This window comes from Platichthys flesus, chromosome 17 (assembly GCF_949316205.1).
Source record: "Platichthys flesus chromosome 17, fPlaFle2.1, whole genome shotgun sequence".
NCBI classification, from domain to species: domain Eukaryota; kingdom Metazoa; phylum Chordata; class Actinopteri; order Pleuronectiformes; family Pleuronectidae; genus Platichthys; species Platichthys flesus.
Genome location: NC_084961.1, coordinates 9,953,432 through 9,975,165, shown reverse-complemented (window position 1 = coordinate 9,975,165; position 21,734 = coordinate 9,953,432). Strand labels below are relative to the sequence as shown.

At 44.1% G+C, this 21,734-nt stretch overlaps 1 protein-coding gene across 4 annotated transcripts; it reads right to left on the bottom strand.

Annotated features, from left to right (window-relative positions):
* Window positions 1–404: 404 nt before the first annotated feature.
* pum1 (pumilio RNA-binding family member 1) lies at window positions 405–21,734 on the bottom strand. Of its 4 annotated transcripts, none has more exons than XM_062409749.1 (24): window positions 21,576–21,734; window positions 18,252–18,424; window positions 16,525–16,647; window positions 16,016–16,084; window positions 14,310–14,415; window positions 13,526–13,719; window positions 13,132–13,295; window positions 12,766–13,033; window positions 12,587–12,680; window positions 12,119–12,217; window positions 11,861–12,003; window positions 11,500–11,638; window positions 11,166–11,300; window positions 10,491–10,790; window positions 10,125–10,367; window positions 7,027–7,297; window positions 5,867–5,996; window positions 5,368–5,406; window positions 5,086–5,220; window positions 4,244–4,381; window positions 2,834–2,959; window positions 2,505–2,626; window positions 2,154–2,346; window positions 405–646 (listed from the first exon to the last, which is right to left on the bottom strand). In XM_062409749.1, exons 2-24 carry the CDS (start codon window positions 18,411–18,413, stop codon window positions 515–517), a joined length of 3,525 nt encoding a protein of 1,174 aa, XP_062265733.1. In that variant the 5' UTR covers window positions 18,414–18,424; window positions 21,576–21,734; the 3' UTR covers window positions 405–514. The 4 variants fall into 4 exon arrangements, with proteins under 4 accessions (XP_062265733.1, XP_062265734.1, XP_062265735.1 ...); XM_062409750.1 differs by having other exon boundaries at window positions 14,310–14,412; XM_062409751.1 differs by lacking the exon at window positions 5,368–5,406 and having other exon boundaries at window positions 21,576–21,733.

Sequence of the window (21,734 nt, the reverse complement as noted above, 5' to 3'; positions counted from 1 at the left end):
ACTAGGATTGTGTATGCAGCAGTAGCAAAAAGGTGAAATGATTTCTCAGTTTATCAGAAATAAAGAACAGAAGAAAATGGAAGAAAAAAAAAGATGAAGGGAGTGGAGTGACGAATCGAACAGGTCTCACCTCTCTCTCCACTCCCTGCCCTCCAGCCCTCCCGCCATTCATCCCTCCTTCGGTGGGCCTGGGCGGGGGAGGAGCGACAAAATCTCAAAAACTAAGGCTGCCCATAGCAACAGGCTCCTCCCGAGGGGTTGTCATGGAAACGGGTTACAAGGGCTATTCCATGTCCTTGGTGAGTAGGATGGGGGGGGAAGTGGGAGTTGCGCCTTTGAAGGGCCAGACAAGGATAAGGAGGGTGAGGCTGGCAGACAGGACTGCAGTGGTGGGGGGGGGGGGGGGGGGGGGGGGGGTTGAGGTGAAGGTTGGAGGTCAGGGGAGGGGGGGTTATATCAGGTGGTTGATGTGATTTCAAGCAAAGGGGGGGAGGGGGGGGGGGGGGGAACTGGTTCACATGATGCCGTTAGGTGGGCCACAAAGAGGACCCAGGTCAACACCATTCTTCATGTAGTACTTTTCCAGCTTGGCCAGGATGTGTTTCCCGTAGGTGTACTTCCTCAGGGTGGAGATGTGGGGCCGGATCTGGACAGAGACACAGACACATTTTCAGAACACTTTAATAAATAAAAACATGTTTTTGTTTTTTTCACTACAAACATCAGCTGTGGCTAGGCCCATAATCAATGATCACTTGATCTTCGGTCAGCCTCTGTGTCGCTGCCTTGGAAAAACCATTAACATCCACGAATTGAGCAAAGCCTCCTGCAGTTTTGCAAGGAATGAAACTTTTTTCTGCTTCTCAGTGTCCATGTTATTTGCAGCCGCCACCAAACAATGATTGATATTTTTCATAAATTGTTAGGATCTCTCCTCAGAGCCCAGCTGCTGCCTTTCAGTCTCTCCTCATTCCTCGGTCTCATGCCGAAACACTCGGACATACGCACCGATACACAAAAACAGCGACCACATCTGTTTACTCAGGCTGGGTAAAAAAAAAATCATTTGGTCTTGAGAACAGAAATAAAAAAAAATTGTGACAATTTGCATACAGAGGGGAGAAGAGCGATCAGACCCCATGTGGTCACAGGAGACACAATCAGGATACATTTTGATACCAAGCGTGAACACACGTACTTAGCAAGTGTGCACTTGTGATCAGTTGTCTCAGGTTAACACCAGGTCTGAACAGGGCCAAAGTTAGTCTGTCCACACCCTGCATAGAAATGTGTCCTGAAGGGCTGTGTGAATCAATGCACCGTACACACCTCTAATATGGAGTCAGACTTTACCCTTCTGGTAGATAAATATTATGCAGTTGTCAGGGTTGATATTGTTGCGGTGGCCACAAACAAATCAATGAATGGGCCATGAAAAGATTCATAGGGAAACTGTAGCAGCACAGAGGACATGAGCTGAACACTGGTCCAAGGTGGGTAAGGTTGGGAATTTGTGTACCAAACATCCCATTTGGTTTGTAAGGCATATTTAAGCTATCATTTATTCTGATAATTACCTTCCATCTGGATTCCCTCCATGTATTTGAATTGGTTATTAGATGTGCTTCAGAGCATACGTCTTCCCACATGTCCTCTGGTTTGTCTGTATTCATTTAAGTTTCAAATGAGTGTGTCCAATTAATCAAATGTGCATTTAGGGATATCTATGAGTAACATCTGAAGTGATAGAGAAACTAAGGCAGCACATTCATGCGTTTACTTTTGGCCTTAATTCAATCTGTACTAATATTTTGGACTTTTTTGTACTGAGATTTGAAAATCTGTATATTTGACTAGGACCATTTTAAAACTTCCCCCACCTATACCATCGGCCATTGTTTTGTACACATTTACTTTATAACCCAAAAATAGTAGTCATATTTCGAAATAAGATCTCTTAAATGTGGTGTTATAGGTTTAGCAAGATATGAAAAGCACTGTCTGAATAAAATGATCACTTATGTGGTTTTCCATTGTAATAAGCTACGCTAGTGGTTTAATACTAATATCGAAACGCAGGTGAAATTAGATACTAAATACTGACCGAGGCTAATGACACCAATACATAGTCTGACCCCGGCCATTCAACCCACCTTGTGCATTACGATCTTGCGCTGGGTTGGCTCAGCCACGTCTATCATCTTCTGCACCACGTAGTTGGCGTACTGGTCCTTCATCATGGTGTATAAGGCACTGTGGGGGCCCTCAGTCAGGCTGCACACTTCATCTATCAGCACCGCCCGCTCTGCCCTCGACGCGTGGGTCACACACTTCTCCACCACATTACTGGACAAACAAAAAATGGTTACGGTGAGTTTACATAAAAAGGAGAAACCGAAACTTAAATCTTAATGTACTTTTGGAGAGTAAAGTAAAATCCTTTTCAAAGTAGGAGGAAACAAAAGAGTGAAACTTTGCATTTGTGTATTTCTTTTGGGTTTTACCTGGCAAACTTGTGCTGGCTAAGTCCCAGCACATTGCCTCTGATCTCAGCCACAATCTTGCTCTTATCCTCTGCTCGGCCGTGCTCCAAAACGTGCTGGATCACATAGTTTCCGTACTGGTCCTGAATTAAACAAACCAAACAGGCATGTGAATGAAAACGTGAGGAGGACAGCTGGTGCCTCGGACGTCACAACAAACGCAGCCAACTTCCAAAATTTGGAGGATCTGGGAAAAGCTTTATATAAGCCAATTTGAGGTGTGATCGCTCTGAGCACGTCAATGGTGGAAGTGAACAGATGAACACTGAGTGCTGGTTTGTGTGTGTTACCTGCACTAGCTGCTCTGTGTGTTGATGGAGCTCCTCTAGTATAGGCAGCGTCTGTTCAGGAAGGCAGTGTTCGAGAATGCGCTGGATGACCCGGCAGCCGTAAGGGTGAGTGGAGAGAGCAAAAACCTGAAAGACACAGGTTATAATACAGGGTTAGTCATTACACACACACACACAAACACATTCAAATATACCTTTCCATCTGTGGGAAGCTGTAGCCTTGGTTGCACTACTCTAGGTGTGTTTTGGTCTTCACACAACCATGACAAGTTATCGATTGATTGAAATCTCTCCACTGGTCAAACCCATCAACACCAAGCTTTTGTCAGGAATGAGAAAGGAATCAAACACCATTCACCCCCCGGTAAACCAAATCTACAGTTACCACAGGTTTTAATCAGCTCAGATTCGCAGTGATTGAAATGTGACACCAGAGTGAACGCTTTAATTTGGCAAGACAGCCAGGTGAGAGCGCTCTTGACGTTGAAGATGACGCACCGGGGGGGAAGGAGGAATTACTGGCAATGGAAATTAGTCGATCACCTTTTTTTATTTTTTACAGATGTTAACAGCATTTTTTTTTTTTAAACAGCGTATCTGCTCCTGTTCCAATTTTAAGATCCACATACATGTGCAGATTTCCTGAAAAGAACTTAACGTAAACTTGTTTCATCTTACATTTGCTACAATGGTTGTGCTTCTGTTACTCAGATCATGACTCAGATAAAAAGCTTTTATTATTTTAGTTTCATTATATTTTGGGCTATTGCAGAAAATGGGGGTCTGCTGAGGGTTAATCCAGACACTTGTATACCTTTGCTCAAACTTTTCCCACTAATGGCGTAGACACCCTCAGGATTTTAGCAGGAAATGATTAAAGACATACTTTCACAAACCCAGACCTCTGCTGCAGAGCAGGTGAAAACAAATTCCTGACCTGTTTTCAGCTACACAAACAAATCTGAGCCACCAAGTAGAAAACACTCAGTAGCCCAACATGGAAATGTTCAAGAAGCACAACACTCAAATCGGTGAATTTCACCGACAAAACATCCAGCATGAAAATCAGAAAAGCAAAAAGTTGTATTTGTATTTAAAGAAAGGCACATGCATGAACACACTAATCTTTCATTAAACAGTTTATGGTAATGTTACATTTAGCTGGTGGATAATAAGATAGCTGTTGCCACTGGGCTGAGGTTCCTGTTGCCATGGCAACGTACCCGGTGCCGGGAAAAGACTGGATATGTTCTCTGGCGGTGACAATATGCTCGGTGCCTCAAGGCAGCGACAGTGTATATGTGCACACACAAGTGAATGTGTGTGTGTGGATGTCAGCCAAGCATCAGCAGGCTTCGGCGATTGAATGTGGAAATATTGTATGTGTGTTCGCGTGCAGAGGGGACCCACCTGTCCCTTGAAGGCGTCTATGATGAAGTGCAGTGCGTGAGGCTGGACACACTCGATACACTTCTGCACCACGTGGTTACCATTCTGGTCCTTCACGCACTTTAACACATGGCCGTCCAGCTCCCGCACCATCTCGCTCTGCAGAGGACGGCAATGCCAGGGAGGAAGAGGATGAAAGCATGAGGGGGGGTAGAATGTGGAGAGGGACATATAATTGTGAGGAAATCAAATATTGCCAGGGAGCTTTTTCATTTTTCACAGGGGCTCACAGCCCAACAAGTAACACTGGGTTTTAAAGGCGCCCTGAAGAAATCCACTGCAGATCATTAAGGAGATATGGATACTTCTCTCACTCCCTCTTACAGGCACTCACTGCCTCTAACAATTCCATGGTGGAATTCAGCTGGATTTATCTTAACACCTGCAGTTCAACATTTACATATAAACTGTGGTATCATTAGCCTCATGCATTGTGGATGATAGAGCGCCTGTGAGGAGCCTGCTGCTACACGAGGCAGTTCTAACACCAAACCCATAATGTAGATAAAAAATGCCTTTACAGCGGGAGGGGTACAGCTTTTTATCGAAGCTGCATATTCTATACAAATACAAATCAGTGGTCCCTGAACAATGCACTCTTTCATATGTGAATTACAGGTTAACAGGTATGCTTGGAAATTGGGGCATCAGATTAGCTCACTTCATCATTTCTGACTGCAACACCGCAATAACAGTAGTGTTATGGGCAGAATGTGTTTAATTAAGGTGATTTTAGGGCAAAGGTCCAGTCTGCTTCCCTTGTTGACACACTGACACCGTCCAATGAGAATTAGCATACTTACAATGACCTGCTGATCCGAGGGGATGAACTCCAGAGCTTTCTGAATGACCCTGCAGCCGTACATCTGCAGGGCCAGAGACAGCACATGACCTCGGATCCTCTCTGCCAGAGCCAGCTTCTGGTCCAGGCTGCCAAACTAAAACACACACACAAAATAAGCCTGTAAATCCTCTAATCCATCGAGTAATATGGGACACAATACCATGTATAACGCAATTTCACACAGGCCACAGGATGTCGTACAACAGAATCTAATAATTCCAGAAATTTGTATGTGGCTCACATCAGGAGAACCGTTCATCTCATCAGCTTCACACTTGGCCTGTGTGTTGTTAAGGGCCCAAAGAAAGGCATTGTTAAATTAGATGTGATTTAGACACATGACACGTTTAACTTAATCAATTTTAAATTAACATGCCAGCAGTGCCCTGTGGCAGTGGCGGCTGGGACTCAATCATAACAGACGATTCTCCAGTTCAAGGTTCTGAATCGAGCTTCCCTGAACTTTAAAAAACAAACGGGTGAACAGCTCTTAGTGCAGTAGTGGTGGTGCAGCTTCAGGATTCTGTTGACTGAGTCCTGCAGCCAGTCTTTGATTGCTGCAGTTCAATTACTGCAGGCCACTATTACAGTTTCAGAAAGAAAGCTGCCATCAGCATTACCAGCAAGCAAACAGCCCATTCCAAACAGAGGTTTAGAACAGACACTGCACTATTTATTGGAAATCTTAAGGGCCAAAATCACACACAGCACCAACTTTTCAGCTTTTCACACACACACACCTCAAAAAACTTCTGGATGACATAATTTCCAAAGACGTCCACCATGAGCTGGTAGGCAGCCTGGAGTATCTCACTGAAGACAAGCTGGCGCTCCGCGGAACTGGCTCGCTCCAATTTCAACTGGATAAACCTTTAAGACAGAGAGGATAAGCATTGCATTAACCACAGATATGTGCTGTATTAAATTCCACAGATAAGTTTTGCACCCTCTTGTTTTGTTATTCTATGTATACGAGGAAATGTGCAGCCTGCACTGCTCTAGATGAAACCGAACACTAAAAAATAAACACATCAGAGAGTGGCAATAAAGTGACAGATGTACAAAGACAGAGAGAGAGAGCTGCCTCTGCATCTTTAACCTGAGGGAACAATCAGACTAAAGCATATGAAGTTGAGAGCTGAGAAAAGACAGATGGAGTTGAAGGAACCAAACAGCCTGTGAGGTGAAGTGATGGATGCCAGGAAGAGCAGAGATAAAAAAGGACAGCGACGCTGAAGGGACCGAGGAGAAAAAAAGTCTGGATTGTGCAGACTGGACGTCATGGTGTATTAATAGCTCATTTCATAAGTCTGCGTTTGCTGTATCAATCCAGACAGACCCAGAAACCAGGACCCCAGAGTGGCCTCCGGGGGCCCCTGCTGCCATCCGTTGCCATCTGGTGAGCCATCAATGACGCTATTTGTTGCATTATCAATGACAAAATATACTTGAGCAAACAGCAAACTGTTTTCAAAAGGAGACAGGGTCTGAAATATTCATATTATATTCATAATGTTTACGTAATCAGGCCCCATACCAGCATGAACTGAGCATGAACCTGAAGAACGGCGGTATGGCGCCTTCTGAGGAGAATATAAACACCACGCAATGTCCTGAGGGTTGACTCCTTAAAACAAATCTGTTCGCATTGTATCAACAGAAAAGAGACGTGACCATTGATCCTTGCAGTTGTTCACCGAACTTCACCACTTTTGTCCAGCGCTGCCTAACGGGACTTTAACACGGGGTCAAACTGAAGATTCACACAATTGCACATCGCGTTTTTGTCTGGAGGTAATTTCCATACAGAGAGATATAAGAATTAAGGGGTTGGTGAATTTGATTTTCTGGTTTCCTCTTTGCCCCGTGTATTTGAAGCGAGACTGATATCTGTGTGTACCTGCTGCCGTGCTGGTCCTGGCTGAACTCCATGATGTGACCGGCAATGTCTCTGAGCTGCAGGTTGGGGTAGCGGTTGTTCCTGAAGTCCTCCAGCAGGCGGCTGCGGCCCGACGGCATCACGTCTGACATGCCGTAGCGTAGCCGTGATGACGGGAACAGCTGGCTGCTGGGTGAAAAGAGGGAGGAGCCTGAGCTGGCGGCGCTGCGGTACTTGGCCTCCGCTCCCGGGGCAGCGGAGATGAAACGCCCGCTGCCATTGGTCAGACCTCCTGCAACGACAGAAAACAGACGATTCGTATAAAGCCAAATAATTAGCATACTCAAAGCATATAAGATGACTGAGCATGAGCAGAGAACTATTATCATAAAACTAATTTCATGCATATATTTATTAATTTGCATATCACCAAACTTGCAGGCGGACTTTGTTTGATCCAGGCGATTTAAAACACTTTCTTTGCTGAACGTCTCTTTAAAAACGTAAGAATTCTATTCTTCCAAGTGCAGACTGTCACCAAATCTATTCCAGTGCCTGTCTATCATAGTCCCTAACAAATATCGTAAGAAGGTCGATGGCTTAATTCAGCTTTCCTAAACGATAAAAAGAAAAGAATAAAAAGAAGAGGCTCAAACCAAGTTGAACGCCTTCCAGACCTCGTGTCCAACTATTGAGCTTTTATTTCTGGTTGCAGAGTCTACTCCATTTGTGCTGAACACGGTCTCATCCCATGGAAACGCATTCACAGTTCTCATGAGTTAAAACGCATCTCCTCAATTAATGTCCATAATTTTTGTCTAGAGAGATTGGTTTAATTCGCTCTGAAACAACAGCATGGAGATCGAACCAGACTCATACATCACGTCATTCAGGGTTTCCCACATCACGACTGACCAAAATGAATATGGATGTAATTGTCTTTGTCACTTTGTCGACAAGGTAATTAATCTTGCTTAGATGGAAATTACCAGCAGCCCCTTCACATGCCTAGATTGGAGCAGCTTTAAATTGTATGAAGATGTAACAACTCTTTGAGGGCCCTTAAACACATTGTGTGTAGCACCTGACAGGGAGCAAGAAAAGTCGAGTGGACGGAGAATGAGAGTTTTCACATGTACCACAAAGGATGTGGCATGAAAGGACATGAGAGGGGAGGAGTTGTTTGTGTCACTTGTGTTTCTTCCTCTTAAAATGAGTGAATTTAAATCATTTTCCAAAGCAGGATCATTAATTGTGTATTGGTTCATAATAATGGGGTGAAATAAGAGTTAAATTGATTAAGTCTGAGTTACTGTTAATTATAATAAATATGAAAAACCAGCTACTAGTCAGGTTTACAGCTACAGATTCAAATATGAAAAATTTAATAATTTTGAAACAGAAAAAATGGTTTATGAATAGGGTGAAAGTCGGGAAAGTGTGCGAAACTGCTGCAGAGCCAGTGAGAGCACTTTTCAACAGGATATTTCACTATTAATAGATTGTTCTAAAAATTCTAATATCTCTCTCCTATCTCACCATTGTTGTTTTTGTTATCATAAGCATTGGGCTGCAACACAAAATGCGAGGGGGAAATGAAAGGCTCTTATTCCCCTGTACAAAGGCTCAGTGTCAGCAGCTGAACACAGGCTGCACTGGGTCACTTCAACGAGCCTCTCATGAGGAGATATTTATGCGAGTGACACTCGTGGTCAAATGTTGCGATCATCATTTCCAGTGAGTGCACAGCGGCCGTGTTTGATTTGAGACAACGCTGTCCTGTCAAAATTCACACACTGTGACAGGGAGTGTGTAAACAGCGCATTACAATTGAACCGACTGAACAATCTGACCTTCTGTAGAAAGGAGATGGTTATTTATTGCAGACCTAGGAATCCTACTCTATTTTCATCTGACATAATTTGGGTTTATCCAGGTTTGAAGTAGAGATATTCATTGCGGTGACATAGTTTTGGGTCCCCATAATTTATCCTGTTTTACAATAACTCACAACTGTGTTAACATTTGCACTCTGCAGCACAAAAACACAGCACTGGATGGCAGCACTGTCTAAAACATGAAACTAAGATTCACTGAGATGATATACATCTGTTATTCCCATAAAAGCTTTGAATCCAGGTAGTTGACATCAGAAAAAATAAATATCAGCTCTCTGACACAACAAGTGATGAGCTCAGTAGATATTAAATTAAATGTGTTACAGACAAATAAAACCAAGTATAAAGTTCTATAGCAAACCATGTGTTAGACGAATATTTTTTATGGTTTTGGCGTTCGAGCATGATTTAAAACCTGACACACAAACAAACACACATGTGCCTATTCCAATTATTTTCTTTATAGCTGAGGGCATCAGGGCTCAGTTTCAGTCTCAGTTTCTACTTTTAAGTATAAACAGCCTCCTAAAGACCAAAGTTAGGTAACTTACCATCATTATGAAGCCTAAAGCCTGAAACCCTTTCTCCATCAGTCAGTTTGACTGTCGTTTTTGCTTCCTCACACTGGAGCTGAATCTTTGAATTATACTTCACTCCACCAACTGTCAATCATGGAAACAACTGGAACTGACAAAAGTCCCTGCTGGTAATTCAACCTACAACAACACACTGCATTGCAAGTCGGCCAACTGATTATAGTGCTATGTCTTGAAAATTATGAACGGTAACAGTAATTTATTACAAGATACAGTGGAAATGTTGAGCATGTTACATTTTAAACCATTACATTTTGGGATATAAAACTACACATGGACAAACCATCTGTTCAATCTGGTGATGAAAAAATATTTATGAATGTAAACCTGCAAACTACCAGCCTAATTCAGGTCATTACCCAAATAAGATTAACACACAATTTGTGTTAAGCTTCCATAAACTAAAGCAGTCACGCTCAATGAGTGTTTCTACTGTAGATATGTCAAACTAATTAAACTAAAAACCTAACTTTAATTGAAGGACATTAACCGACGCACTCGGATATGGAAACAGATTGTTTTGTTTACTGTTGTCTGACCAAACAGCAACATTGCCATAGAACCAATAACTAAAAAAAGCTTTTCAAAGGGGTTATCAATCACTTAAATCAAAACAGACACTTACCAAGATTAAGGTTGGACGAGGAGCTGTGATTGGACAGGGAAGGTGGGGGTGTGAGGGAGTGGGACGGGCCTTGGTTTGGCAGGGGCATGCCCACAGGACCAGGGGAGGGACTGAAGCCCAGGGTGCCGTTATAGAAGCCTCCATGGCCGATGGGGGTGAGGCTGGAGGGTGTGCGTTTGTACAGCTCATTGTTGCCTGTCAGGGAGTCCCGTCTGGACCCACTGCCCCCACTCGAGTTGGCCACTAGAGGGAGACAAAGATCGATTAGATCATGTTATCGACAGGAATTATGCATTGTAAATCAAAAAATATATGCATCAAGCTGCTCACTCATACGGCAGAGCACGTGATAAGCTGTATTCCAACCTGCAGTGCCAAAGCCGCCCAGCGTAGCCCCCAGACTGGCACCAAGGGATGAGGAGTTGGGCTGGCTGAATCCCAAGGAGGCAGACCCGGGCCCCGGCTGCCCTGAGCCTTGTGAGAAAAGAGAGGAGCTCTGGGAGGAGGAACTGAGGGAGGAGGAACCGTAGAAGGAGCTCCCTCCTAGAGCACCACCGGGGCCACCCTGCTGCTGAGCCTGTTGGGACTGCATGGCACGGAATGGACCGTTGGCCCCACCGCCGAGACCCCCGTTGGCACCACCTGCATTTGCTGCAGCGGCTGCAACTGGAAGAAGAGAAAGTACAGTGAGAGGAGAAGGTGTTTTCACAGGTTTCCTTATCGCTCAGTTAAATGTCCTTATAAAGAGTAAATAATCATACAAATTTTCACCCCACTAACAATTTATCACTTTAATGCCAGTATTCACGTAAACACAAATTCGCCCTTGATACTGAGCACACTGACTCATGGGAACTCCTCGTACAAGGCCAGACAAAGTACAGTCTCATAATCTCCTAATTGCTGGTTCTGGTTGGATAGCACATTGGGAACATGTTTATGAAGACCACAGTGTGTAATCCTTGTTTGTGTGCATGACTTTGTCCCGTTTCAGAATAAACTGCAGCTCAGCCTCTGCCTTTATGTTCATTACTGTGTTACCTGCTTGTGCTGCGGAGGGAGATATGATGACAGAGCCCGGAGCCATCAGGCGGACAGGGCCGTTCCTCCCTCCAGTGTTGACCACCAGGGCCCCTGTCTGATCATAGTAGGCTGCAGGGGCCAATACCGGGTACCCTGAGAAGGAGACAGCATCAGAATATTTATTCAGAGAGCAGTTTCCTCTTGAGTACTGTGTACATTTGGGGGTTGTGGGCTGTTTAAGTAAATTTCCACAGCAGTTTTATAGGCTGCAGTGTTGAAATAGCAAATGTAATTGGGTCTGTTGGGAATTTTTCCAAAGTAGTAAAACCAGTTTACACAGTGTCAGACTCACCAGGGACTCCTGCCGCTAACCCCTGCCCGAAGGCGAGGGCTGAGTTGACGGCTGCTGCTGCAACCAGCTGGTCATTCTGCTGATTCTGCTGACCTTGGCTGGGGGTCAGAGGTCGCTGGTTTCCACCCCCACGCATTACCTTTGCAATGTCAGAAAAACCAGACATGTCAATATCAATAGTTTCCTTAAATCTGTTCTAGAGCAAAAAAACTGTGGTGTACTGTAGATTAATTTTATATTGTGAATGTCTCAAGTAGTTAGTGTTAACACCAGCATCCCTACACAGAGATACAGGGTGACATAATAAATCACCAGGATAAGAGGACAGGCCGGTATTTGCATTAGTAAATAACCGACTGACCTGCTGTTGGTTCTGCTGGCCCTGGTTTGCTGCCTGCTGATTGGCTGAATTGTTAGCTGCAGCAGCTTGCTGCTGGAAAAGGTTGGCAGGGTAGACCCCCCAGGGGGTCACACCATAGTACTGGGGAGGCATGACTGCCGGACCTAAACACAAACAAATATGCAAAATACTGATGAGATGGTACGACTGTGCCAGTTTTTATACGCGTTATTAAATTAATTTAAATAGTGCACAGCGTCAGTTTCAAAATTATGTTACCAAGCGTAGCCGCTGCTGCTAGTCCAGCTGCGTATGGGTCTGTCCCAGGTGGAGCAGCACTGATGATGTAAGGATTGGGCACAAATGCTGGGGCCAGACCTGACGACACATAAAAGACAAGACAGAGGTGAAAGATTTGACATAATACATTGAGTATTATAATCACCATTCATTACACGGATACATTTTGTATTTAAGTTCTGAATGAAGACTTTTTTGAAACAGGGGCAAAAATATTCCTTTCTAATATGTTAAATAATATGTTTCTTCAGGCGTGTTCAATCTAAGAAATAAGATGGAAAAGCTAGACGCTGCAGCACTTATGAGTCACTTCTGAGGCCGACCAAGTCCTGTAGCTTAACGTGCAGATAGAAAATGTGCCTTATGAAACAAACATGCGTCTATTAACAAATGAGATGTTTACATTGAAATGTCCTGCTCATATAACTGAATAACACACACGCTTACCAATGTGAGACTGCTGTGCTGCTGCCAAGGCGTACTGCTGCTGCTGGGCTGCTGTTAACTGCTGCACTGCAAGTGCATTGTTTCTCTGAAACAGCTGAACACAAAATCACAGTTTAACACTCTTTAAACATCACTGGAGCAAAAACTATACTTGTACTTTACCACCGCCACTCTCTTACCTGCTGCTGCTGGTTAGCGTAATCAAATAGACCCACAGTGGGCGCAGAGTCCATGGTCATCTGGGAGTTGTAGTCAAACTGAAGCGGCTCCATCACTGACTCCATGGGGTCCATGGTGACGCCACCTTGTTCTACACCAGAGAAGTCCTCGGGGGGCTTTGGGCCTCCACCCCCTCCTAAAGGTGTCATGCCCTCAACCCCTACACCGCATGGACCCCCAAGCAGGTCACCCTCGGGGCCAGGGGCCGGCATGTTGCCCGGGGGACGACTGCAATGGTGAGAAAAGGAGATGATGTTGAATTTACATCTGAAGGCTGTTTGTAGAACAAGATAAGCTTTTCTCAAACGGAAAAGTGTGTGTCCTACCAAAACTCTTTGACATCCACATCGAGGCCATTCTGCACAGGCAGCCCATTGGGATTGATGACGTCGCTGATGACATCAGCTTCAGCTTCTGTCAACTCTTTGAGTTTCTCTCCCTCAAACGTTGCCTTTGGCTTCTCTTCCTCCACCTCTCCATCCCTCTGGCCCTGTGTGATCAGTGAGAGACCATGAATATAACAGGTACAGGGAGAGAGGGGTTCTGACAACATAACAGGGATTGAAAGTAAATACACAAAGTTACAGATCAGTCGGGAGAACAACTGCAGCCGATATGTGCAGCCAAGGGTATTTAAAATCCGATGGCTCAGTTAAAGTGATTACATGAAGATGAGTAACGACAGACTGTGGTTTTTACTGACAAAGAGAAGATACTTACGTAAGGTCCTTTCCGAAGGCAGGAATCCAGTTTGTCAGCTGGTGAGGAGGAGAGGACGTACTCCACCATGCTAACTCCCAACCCTCCACTCTCAGACCGCGGTGACATCACCGAGCCCACGCCAACTTCACCTCCGCCATGGAAACCTTGGCCTGGCCGACGGGTTACCATGATTGGCTGAGAGACTGAGTGATCTACAACGAGGAAACAGGACCAATAAATAACATTCATGCACGAGGTCCCAGCATGACAGGGGATAGCGTAAACATTATCTGGTAGGGATAGGAAATGGACTGCTCTTATATAGTGCTTTTCCAGTTTTATCAACTGCTCAAAGTACTTTATAGTAAAATACATTCACCCCAAAACACAGCACCTCTTTATGCAGAGGAACCACCATTCATACAGCTTGTACAGCCAGCAGAGGCAATTTCAGGTTCAGTATCTGGCCCATGGACACTTCTCCACAGAAATGATCTGATAAACGAGTGTCAGACTGCTTCAGATTTGCAGGTATTTATTTTGTCATCATGCCAACAGAAATAACTGATTTGTGTTGACAAGATACAGCAGAAGGAACCTCAAATAATCATCTGGGAGTCTATCAGGGCGATTTCACTTTGACTTCAGCTTCTGACAGGAATATAAATAGTAATTCTCAGATTCTAGACAGCGAGTGCTCTGGTGGTTTCTCAATGTGCTTGCGAAAAATAAACGCTGCCAAAATCCCTGCGCCCGTGACCCCTGCTACAGTATCACAAAGACAATCCAGACGTGTGGGTACCTGAGGCACTCCATGCACTGTCCCTCCACTGGTCCAGGAAGATCCCTTTTGGTCCGTCCTTCCCAGAGTCATCCGCTTCCCAGAACTTTTTACCAGTGAGCAGCTGCTGTAGAGACGCAGGGCAACAGGAGGAGAAGGGGGTGAAAAGGAGAAATTGGTCAAAATGGGGATACAGGTATAAGCACATGGAAAAAAAGGGCAAAATAAATGATTTACGTAACTGATTATTTGCACATCAGAGCATCTGAGCAGAGACTTCGTTAAATCTTACAAACCATGTAATCTGCTTGCTTTTATTCAAAACGGTCAGTGCTGCATTTTAAATTCCAGTATTATACACAACTGTTCAGAGTATTTGACGCCTGACTACACCACAGACAAGTACAGGTCATTCATTGCCAATTACACAAAAATCTCCAAAGCTTATCACCAAAAGCATCTTCATTTTGTGTGGCACTGCTTTTTCATCCTGCTTTTATTTCTTGTTTCTTTCCGCATTGCCTCTGTCACGTGTTAGAAAAGTCATCAGCATCCCACTCGCTCATGGTGAATCCACCAGAGGATCTCCTGCCATGTTCTCACATCGACTCATTTAGACATTATCCAGAGTTTTTACTACGGGGCTGTCCTAAGAACCTCCAAAGAAAGTCTGGAGCCTTTCACTTGGACATTTGCGCTCTCACATACTGCCCCTCCAGAGAATGTCAGGAGATTCTCTGTAGTTCAGTGCATGTCTAAAAAGAAGCTAAAGTAACAGCAACGATAAAAATATAATGGCTCATTTTAATTCTAAAATGTAATTTATTAGAGTTGAATAGTTTTAAGTAGTATTTAGAGTTTGGACTTACTTTGAGTAGACTAGCACTTTATCAGTAGATCGTTTCTGTTTCTCTTCTTTTATTAGTCAACATTTTTCCCCTAATAAAGTTTGTTGTTTCTGTAAACCACTATGGTCAGTATCTTCTGGCAACAGGAAACAACAACTCTTAGTGGCAGAGGGACTTTTAGCAATGTAAACTGATATGCTAGTTTGAAATTGTATATTTCAAAGTGATGTCTTGTTTTTCCTCAACGTTTCAAACATATTACAGCCCACAGCTATATAACATAAACACCATTTGAATACAACAATAGACTTAAAAAACCTGACGCTTTATAAGACAGACTCGGTGCAACAAGCCAAAGTTAGGCACTGGTCCAGCATTAGCAGCTTGACCGAGTGTTGATTGTGTTTAATACATGCCAACAGCCAGTCCAACCAGTTCAAATAAAAAAGCATCTGAGCCTAGACGCTTCTCGGTTTTCAGACCTTTTGACTTCTTGAGAAAAACAATGCAAACCTAAATCCAACTACGTTAAGCTCCAGCTCCTTTCACCAAGCGACTTCTCCGTTTCTTTTTTCTGAAATTTCCTATTATTCAAATTAGACTGTCAGTTAGGGCTGACCAAACTTATTAGCCACTTTGGCTGTTGCCATGGTAAGTAGGAGGTAAAGTGACATAACACAGCCATGTTTATGTCAAATTGTGACACACATCTGACCTCATCAAATCCACTTATTTTAAATCAATTTCAGACATCAACATTTTACTGACATGTCATGTGTACACAGCCCAAATGCTACATTATCCCGAGGTAAGCTATGTACACTTCATAGTCTGCACGCACTTTGACGAAAACTACAACCATTAACCCTAATGTCTCACCTCTCCCATGGCGCGCCCCTCCAAAGCCAGAGCCTGAAAGTCATGGTTCAACTCGTCCATGGAACGCACCTGCAGACACAAAGACCGGAGAGACGTTAAAAGCGTAACACCACGCGTTTCATTCTCAATTAAGGTAAACCCATAGATCAAACTTGAATTACCCTAGTTAAATAGTAATTAACATGATTTGCTTGAACACAGTAGAGCAGCTGAAACTGAAGACACAAGAGGTCGTCTTTAAATTGATATCAATTTAGATCTAAACTCATTTTTTCTTATATTAAGTAGCCACTACAGATGGTGTCTTGAAAGTTGAAACTAAAAACATTACCCTTTATCTTAACCTTTTGCTTTCACATGTTAGAGTATGTTCCACGCAGCCAACATAATTATCTCAATAAGTCAAAGGCGTGATTTGAATAACAAACCGTAATAAATATAATATGACACATTAACAGTAGCAGTGCTGCAATGGCATCTCTCTTTTTGCAACACTAACACATACACACCTGGCTGTCATGGATGTTGTCTCCAGTGGGCCAGCGATGTTTGCCAGGCTGTTCACCGTGCTGCCGCTGGAAGAAGTAGTCGACCATGGCATCATCCTGGGAACGTCCAGCACCCGCCACACCCTTAGAGACACACATGCACATTATCCTGAAATTACTGGCAACAGGAACAAGCAGAGTGTATCTGAGCAACGACTGGAGACATGTAGGTATAGACAGTTATAACTAAACAGAAAATGCAAGAGCAGAAACTTACAAAAAAAAGATCCTCAAAGGTTTCTGATATTTTTTAAACCTTATGACTACATGTTAAAAACAGTTTCCCAATCTATCATATCCTTTTTTTAATTCATCATCCTGATCACAGCAGCACCCTGGGTTGAGGAATTCAGAACCACATTGTCCCGTGTGAAACTCAAATGACATCCAAATAGGAAGCTGCATTTCTTCTGCTGCCAAAGCTTGTGCAGACTTCCTCTAACCAATTTTGAGGGCGAACCCAAAATTCCCCAGCAGACGCCGTCATCAAACAACCAGTCGACATGTACTGTAAAACAAGTAGGCTCAGTCATTCACTGCACACGCAACAGAGTGACTGAGCGAGACGTCATTCAATCTACTTATCAGATGGACTGAATCCCATCCCCCGAATTAGTAATGAATAGTCAACTTGTTATCATGCAGTAACACTTAACTGATGAGGCCATTGTGGGACTTTTGAGACAGCTACAGTTAGTTTTATTAAATATTTTATAACAGCATGGCTAGTCTGCCCAATTAACAGAAAGTGTGAATGGGCTAACAGCTCTTGTATGTAACAGCAGCAGCTCTATAAGCCTAGAGAAAAGACCAAAGAGAGCAGGAGCTGACTATAAAGGTATTTCTGTAACCTCCTTGTAGCTGTGCCAAAAGGTTTCACTAAACTCAGTTATTTTTTCAGTCAATAAATTCTAATTTCCTCTTTAAAAAGACAAATAACTATATTGACTATGACCCGGCCCATGGGACCAGCAGCCGACTTCAAACAGCTCATTTAACAATTTAGAAAAGTAAGGAACTAAAAATCCATTTACAAATTACACAAAGCAGGAAAAGCTGCAGCAATTCCTGTCTGATTAAGTCTATGAAGCTGTGACTACAAAATGTTTTGTACCTTCACGAGACCAATGACGACAATGAAACTTGCCGTTTGTTTTTGTCATTTGTCAGTTTTATTAATGAACTAAATTATAATTTCTCTAAGCACAATTAAGCCTGTAGAGATATTTTCTTACCATCACAACTCAATAAATCTCATTGAATTTCTCAAATATAACATGACTAGATCATGCAACAATATCAGTGTTGCACATTCATAATAATTAAGAAAATAGACACTTAAAGGCAGCAGTCACAACTTCTAGTAAGTTTCACATCTGCAGAGCTATTCTTTGTTCCAACCTGAGTCAGCAGTTAAAGCAGGGAACAGACTATCTGCTCTGCTTTTGCATACCCTTGTACTAAAAGAACAAATAGCTGAGTATGTTGGTTATATAATTCGAAATGCATAATTTTAAACCATATTTATTCTAGAGCGACAACCCAATTGGCTCTTTCAATGTGAACACAATAAACTGGCTGAAATGGTTCTAGAGGAATAACGACCGACTAGGACGCCCCATAGTTAACAGAGAAAGTATATTTAATGAACGAAATATTTAAAAAGGTGTAAATGCAGAGGGTATTACCTGTTGGCTGGGGGGTGCGGCCTGAGGGGTCTGCCCAGTTGGAGGGGCATGTCCTCCGCTGCTCAGCACCACGGGCATGCTGGGAGATGTAGTTCTATGGTGGGGGCTGAATGAATCCTGCCAGAGCACTGCTTTCCTCTTCAACACACACACACTGCTCATTCCACCACAGCCTGGCCAGCAAGAGAGAGAAATACATATGTTACATTCAGACAAAAGGCCAACTGCAGCAACACGTTGAACAAACAAAAGACTTTAATGCTATACCTTATGCTCAGCTAATAGTTTAGTATGTACATCTACATTAAAAACGAATGCTGTTAAGAACTAATTCAGACAGAGTGAGGAAACAAGTCTCTTTAATAAACCCCTTGTGACTAAATCCCACAATAACCCATACACAGAGGACTTAAGTTCCACCTTGTGCCAGTGTGGCACTAGATTGTGTTTTCAGGCAATTAATTAATAGCTTAAGTTATTGTCCCCACCCAGAAATTAAATGACAAAAGAAAAAAAACTGATCCATGTTCTGCAACCTAACTTTACAAGAAAGGTAAAGAGTAAAACAAATCGCTGACCTAATCATTTGCTTGTCATTTTACTATTCCACGTGGTTCATGTTCAAAGTTCAGAGTCTGTGTCAATCTTCTATAAGTCAACACATACTTTGGTCATATGTGAATATGTAAATGAGGCAAATATCTCTTAGGCACCTTTGAATAGGACAGAGCCTGACATAAGCCAAACCAGAGTCTAAAATATATCGACGCACGTTGTAGCTTCAAATAGTTTACTTGTCAAACGACACTTGGCCGCCAGTTTATTTTAAATAACAAGCTAAAATGCAGTTTAACAAATGCACTGCAATACAAATTCATGATGGTTAAAACTGTTGAACACTGTGTTAGTAAAACAAAATATACCTCCACAGAACCACAAACACCAGTCTAAAAAATAACCCCCCAAAAAACATATCAACGCCTTTTTCCTACAGGGCTGATGTAATGTATATTTTGCACAGTGCAGTTTAGTGAACAGTGTTCCGACTGAGCCGGCTGTAGAGTCATGTAGTGTAGAGGCTTTCATCCAAACATCACTCTATACGTACAGCTCTCATTGATTCAATACAGTCCGATTGGTTAGGTTCGCTGGCCTCATGTCTAGTTTGACTGCAGAGCTGCAGCATGGCACTAATTTAATAGAATTGTATGTAAATATGAAACAAACCTAATTAGATTAATCACTCTAAAAATCCAGAGCACATGAATGAGTTTGTAGGCTGCAGCCGCACAAGCGAGAGCGGTAATATGAATCACACTGGGGCCCTCACATTAGAGGGACTAGCCACCATTAAACATAAGTAAATGTTGATAATCAGAACAGGAGAAAGGGGTAAACAGTTAGAGATTTAACTGCCAACCTCTACTCTGCGTGACAAACCGTAAACTGCACTTCTATTTATTTGGAACCAAACACACTTGTAAAATACTTTCCTGTGAGGCATCCCAAATTACTATGAGTAACCCAGTGATCCGCATGTAGTGTGGGCGGCTGATTAGTTACCCCCCGTTGGGTTCAAGGTGATCTGCCCACACGTATGTGGTTGGTATGAATCACTGTGCAGACACGCCGACTGCAGACAACCGATTCAAGCTCGCACCGTTTCCGCTGATAAACTAATTGTCCAGTTTGTAGTTCAGACTTAACGAAAACTAACATAGATGTAACACTACTGTCATCAACCTCGGCTATGTGGAGGTGCATCTGTTAAAGAAAAAGGTGTTATTTAAGCGTAATGGTTCCTGTGGTTGGGTGGTGAGGTTGGCGTGTATTGCAACATACTGACCTATGCTAGATGCAATTATAAGACACAAACGTCTCTGTGCAACACAATACAACAACAACGCCGCCACGAAACCGCAAAGTTGTAAATAACCATTATAGAAAAAAGGTTTTATGTAAATAGAACAATTGAAGTTGGTCTTTTCTGCAGGTTTGTATTTTGCAGAGGCCAAAGTGTCCCTGTCATGTAAGTGAGTGGTGCTGACCCCATGACACATGTGAGGCCCGATCTGTCTGCTTGCAGTGGTCAACAGTGAGGCACGATAAGCCCTGTGGTTTCCAGCAGTCTGGTGGGGTTATAATTTGTATTTTACTGCCTCAGCTTATCCAACCAGCTCTAATCTGTGTTAAAATGACCTGTGTTCACATTTGGGCCCCTACGTGCCATGACAGGATCACAAGCACCGAGCCACTCAGCCGTCACCTCAGAGATAGTCTGTCTGACACCGTCTTCAGACACATGCAGCTACAGGCTTCCCAGCATCATGGCTGCTGAACGCACCGTGCAACACACCCCCTCCATGGCCGGCTCCACGGTCCCAGCAGATAAAAACAAAGCCGTCTGCCGACATGTGCGGTCACAGGGTTGATTCCCTCTGCCGCTCCTCATTCAGCAGCGAAACGATCGCTTTTTATTCATGTACCCACGGGCTCCACGTTAGGTGGAGAAACACCCGGAAATCCACAACCGTGTGGCCGCCCCCCCACCCAAATGCAGGCGCGCACTCGGCTTGTTATGCTACCAGCTTAACTCCGGCACCCGGAAACGGGCGCTGTGCTCCATATGCTAACCGGGTTAATCATTGTTCGATATCGGTGATCAATCCACCGCATACCGGGCACCGACAGGGGTGTGACGATACGAGCAGGCAGCCTGCAGCTAGCGGTACATCGCGTTAGGGGTCTCGGCACAGAGCGCACATTGCCCCCCTGGCAGACATGACACATCAAACACTAAACGGTCAAATGTGGATGCTTCGTGAAAATACTCGTGACAATTACCGGGGGGGTTCGTTTTCATGCATCCGCGGCCACACACGCCTAGTGCCGGTTGTGTTATGGAGGTTCACGTCCAGTGTCTACCAACAATAACACGGCCTCCCGACACAAGCTCAGCCCGGGAGGACCAGTGGCCAAACACGGGTTAACAGTGGTTTTAACGGCGGTGGTACCCCGGTTATATCGCCATGTTGTTGCTAACATTCACCCGGTGGGCCCTCTGTGTGCTGCCGGCTCTGTGGCCCCACAGGTCCCCGTGACGCGGATGCTAACAAAGGCCCGAGAGCTGTCTGGAGCGGAAGAACCGACACAACGGGAGAAGGAGGCAGGCAGCAGAAAGGGAGGCAGCCGCTGCAGAGTAGCCTCACAATAGAAAGCCCCTGTTCAATCCCTCTCCCGAGCCCCGGGTGCGGCAATACCGGCTCCGGAAAACGGATAAACAATGCCCCGTGCCACCGCGACCGCTGAACGAACGGTACTCACCGGCGGAGAGGGTGGATGGTAGCGGATTTCGGCCCCAGTCTCTCTCTGACACCCCAGGCTTTCACTCCGACAACATGGCGGCTCGGCGGAGGAGCAGGCGAGAGCGCTGCATGACGGGAAGAGATGAGAGAGAGCGTGCGGTTCATTGCGCCAACCGGG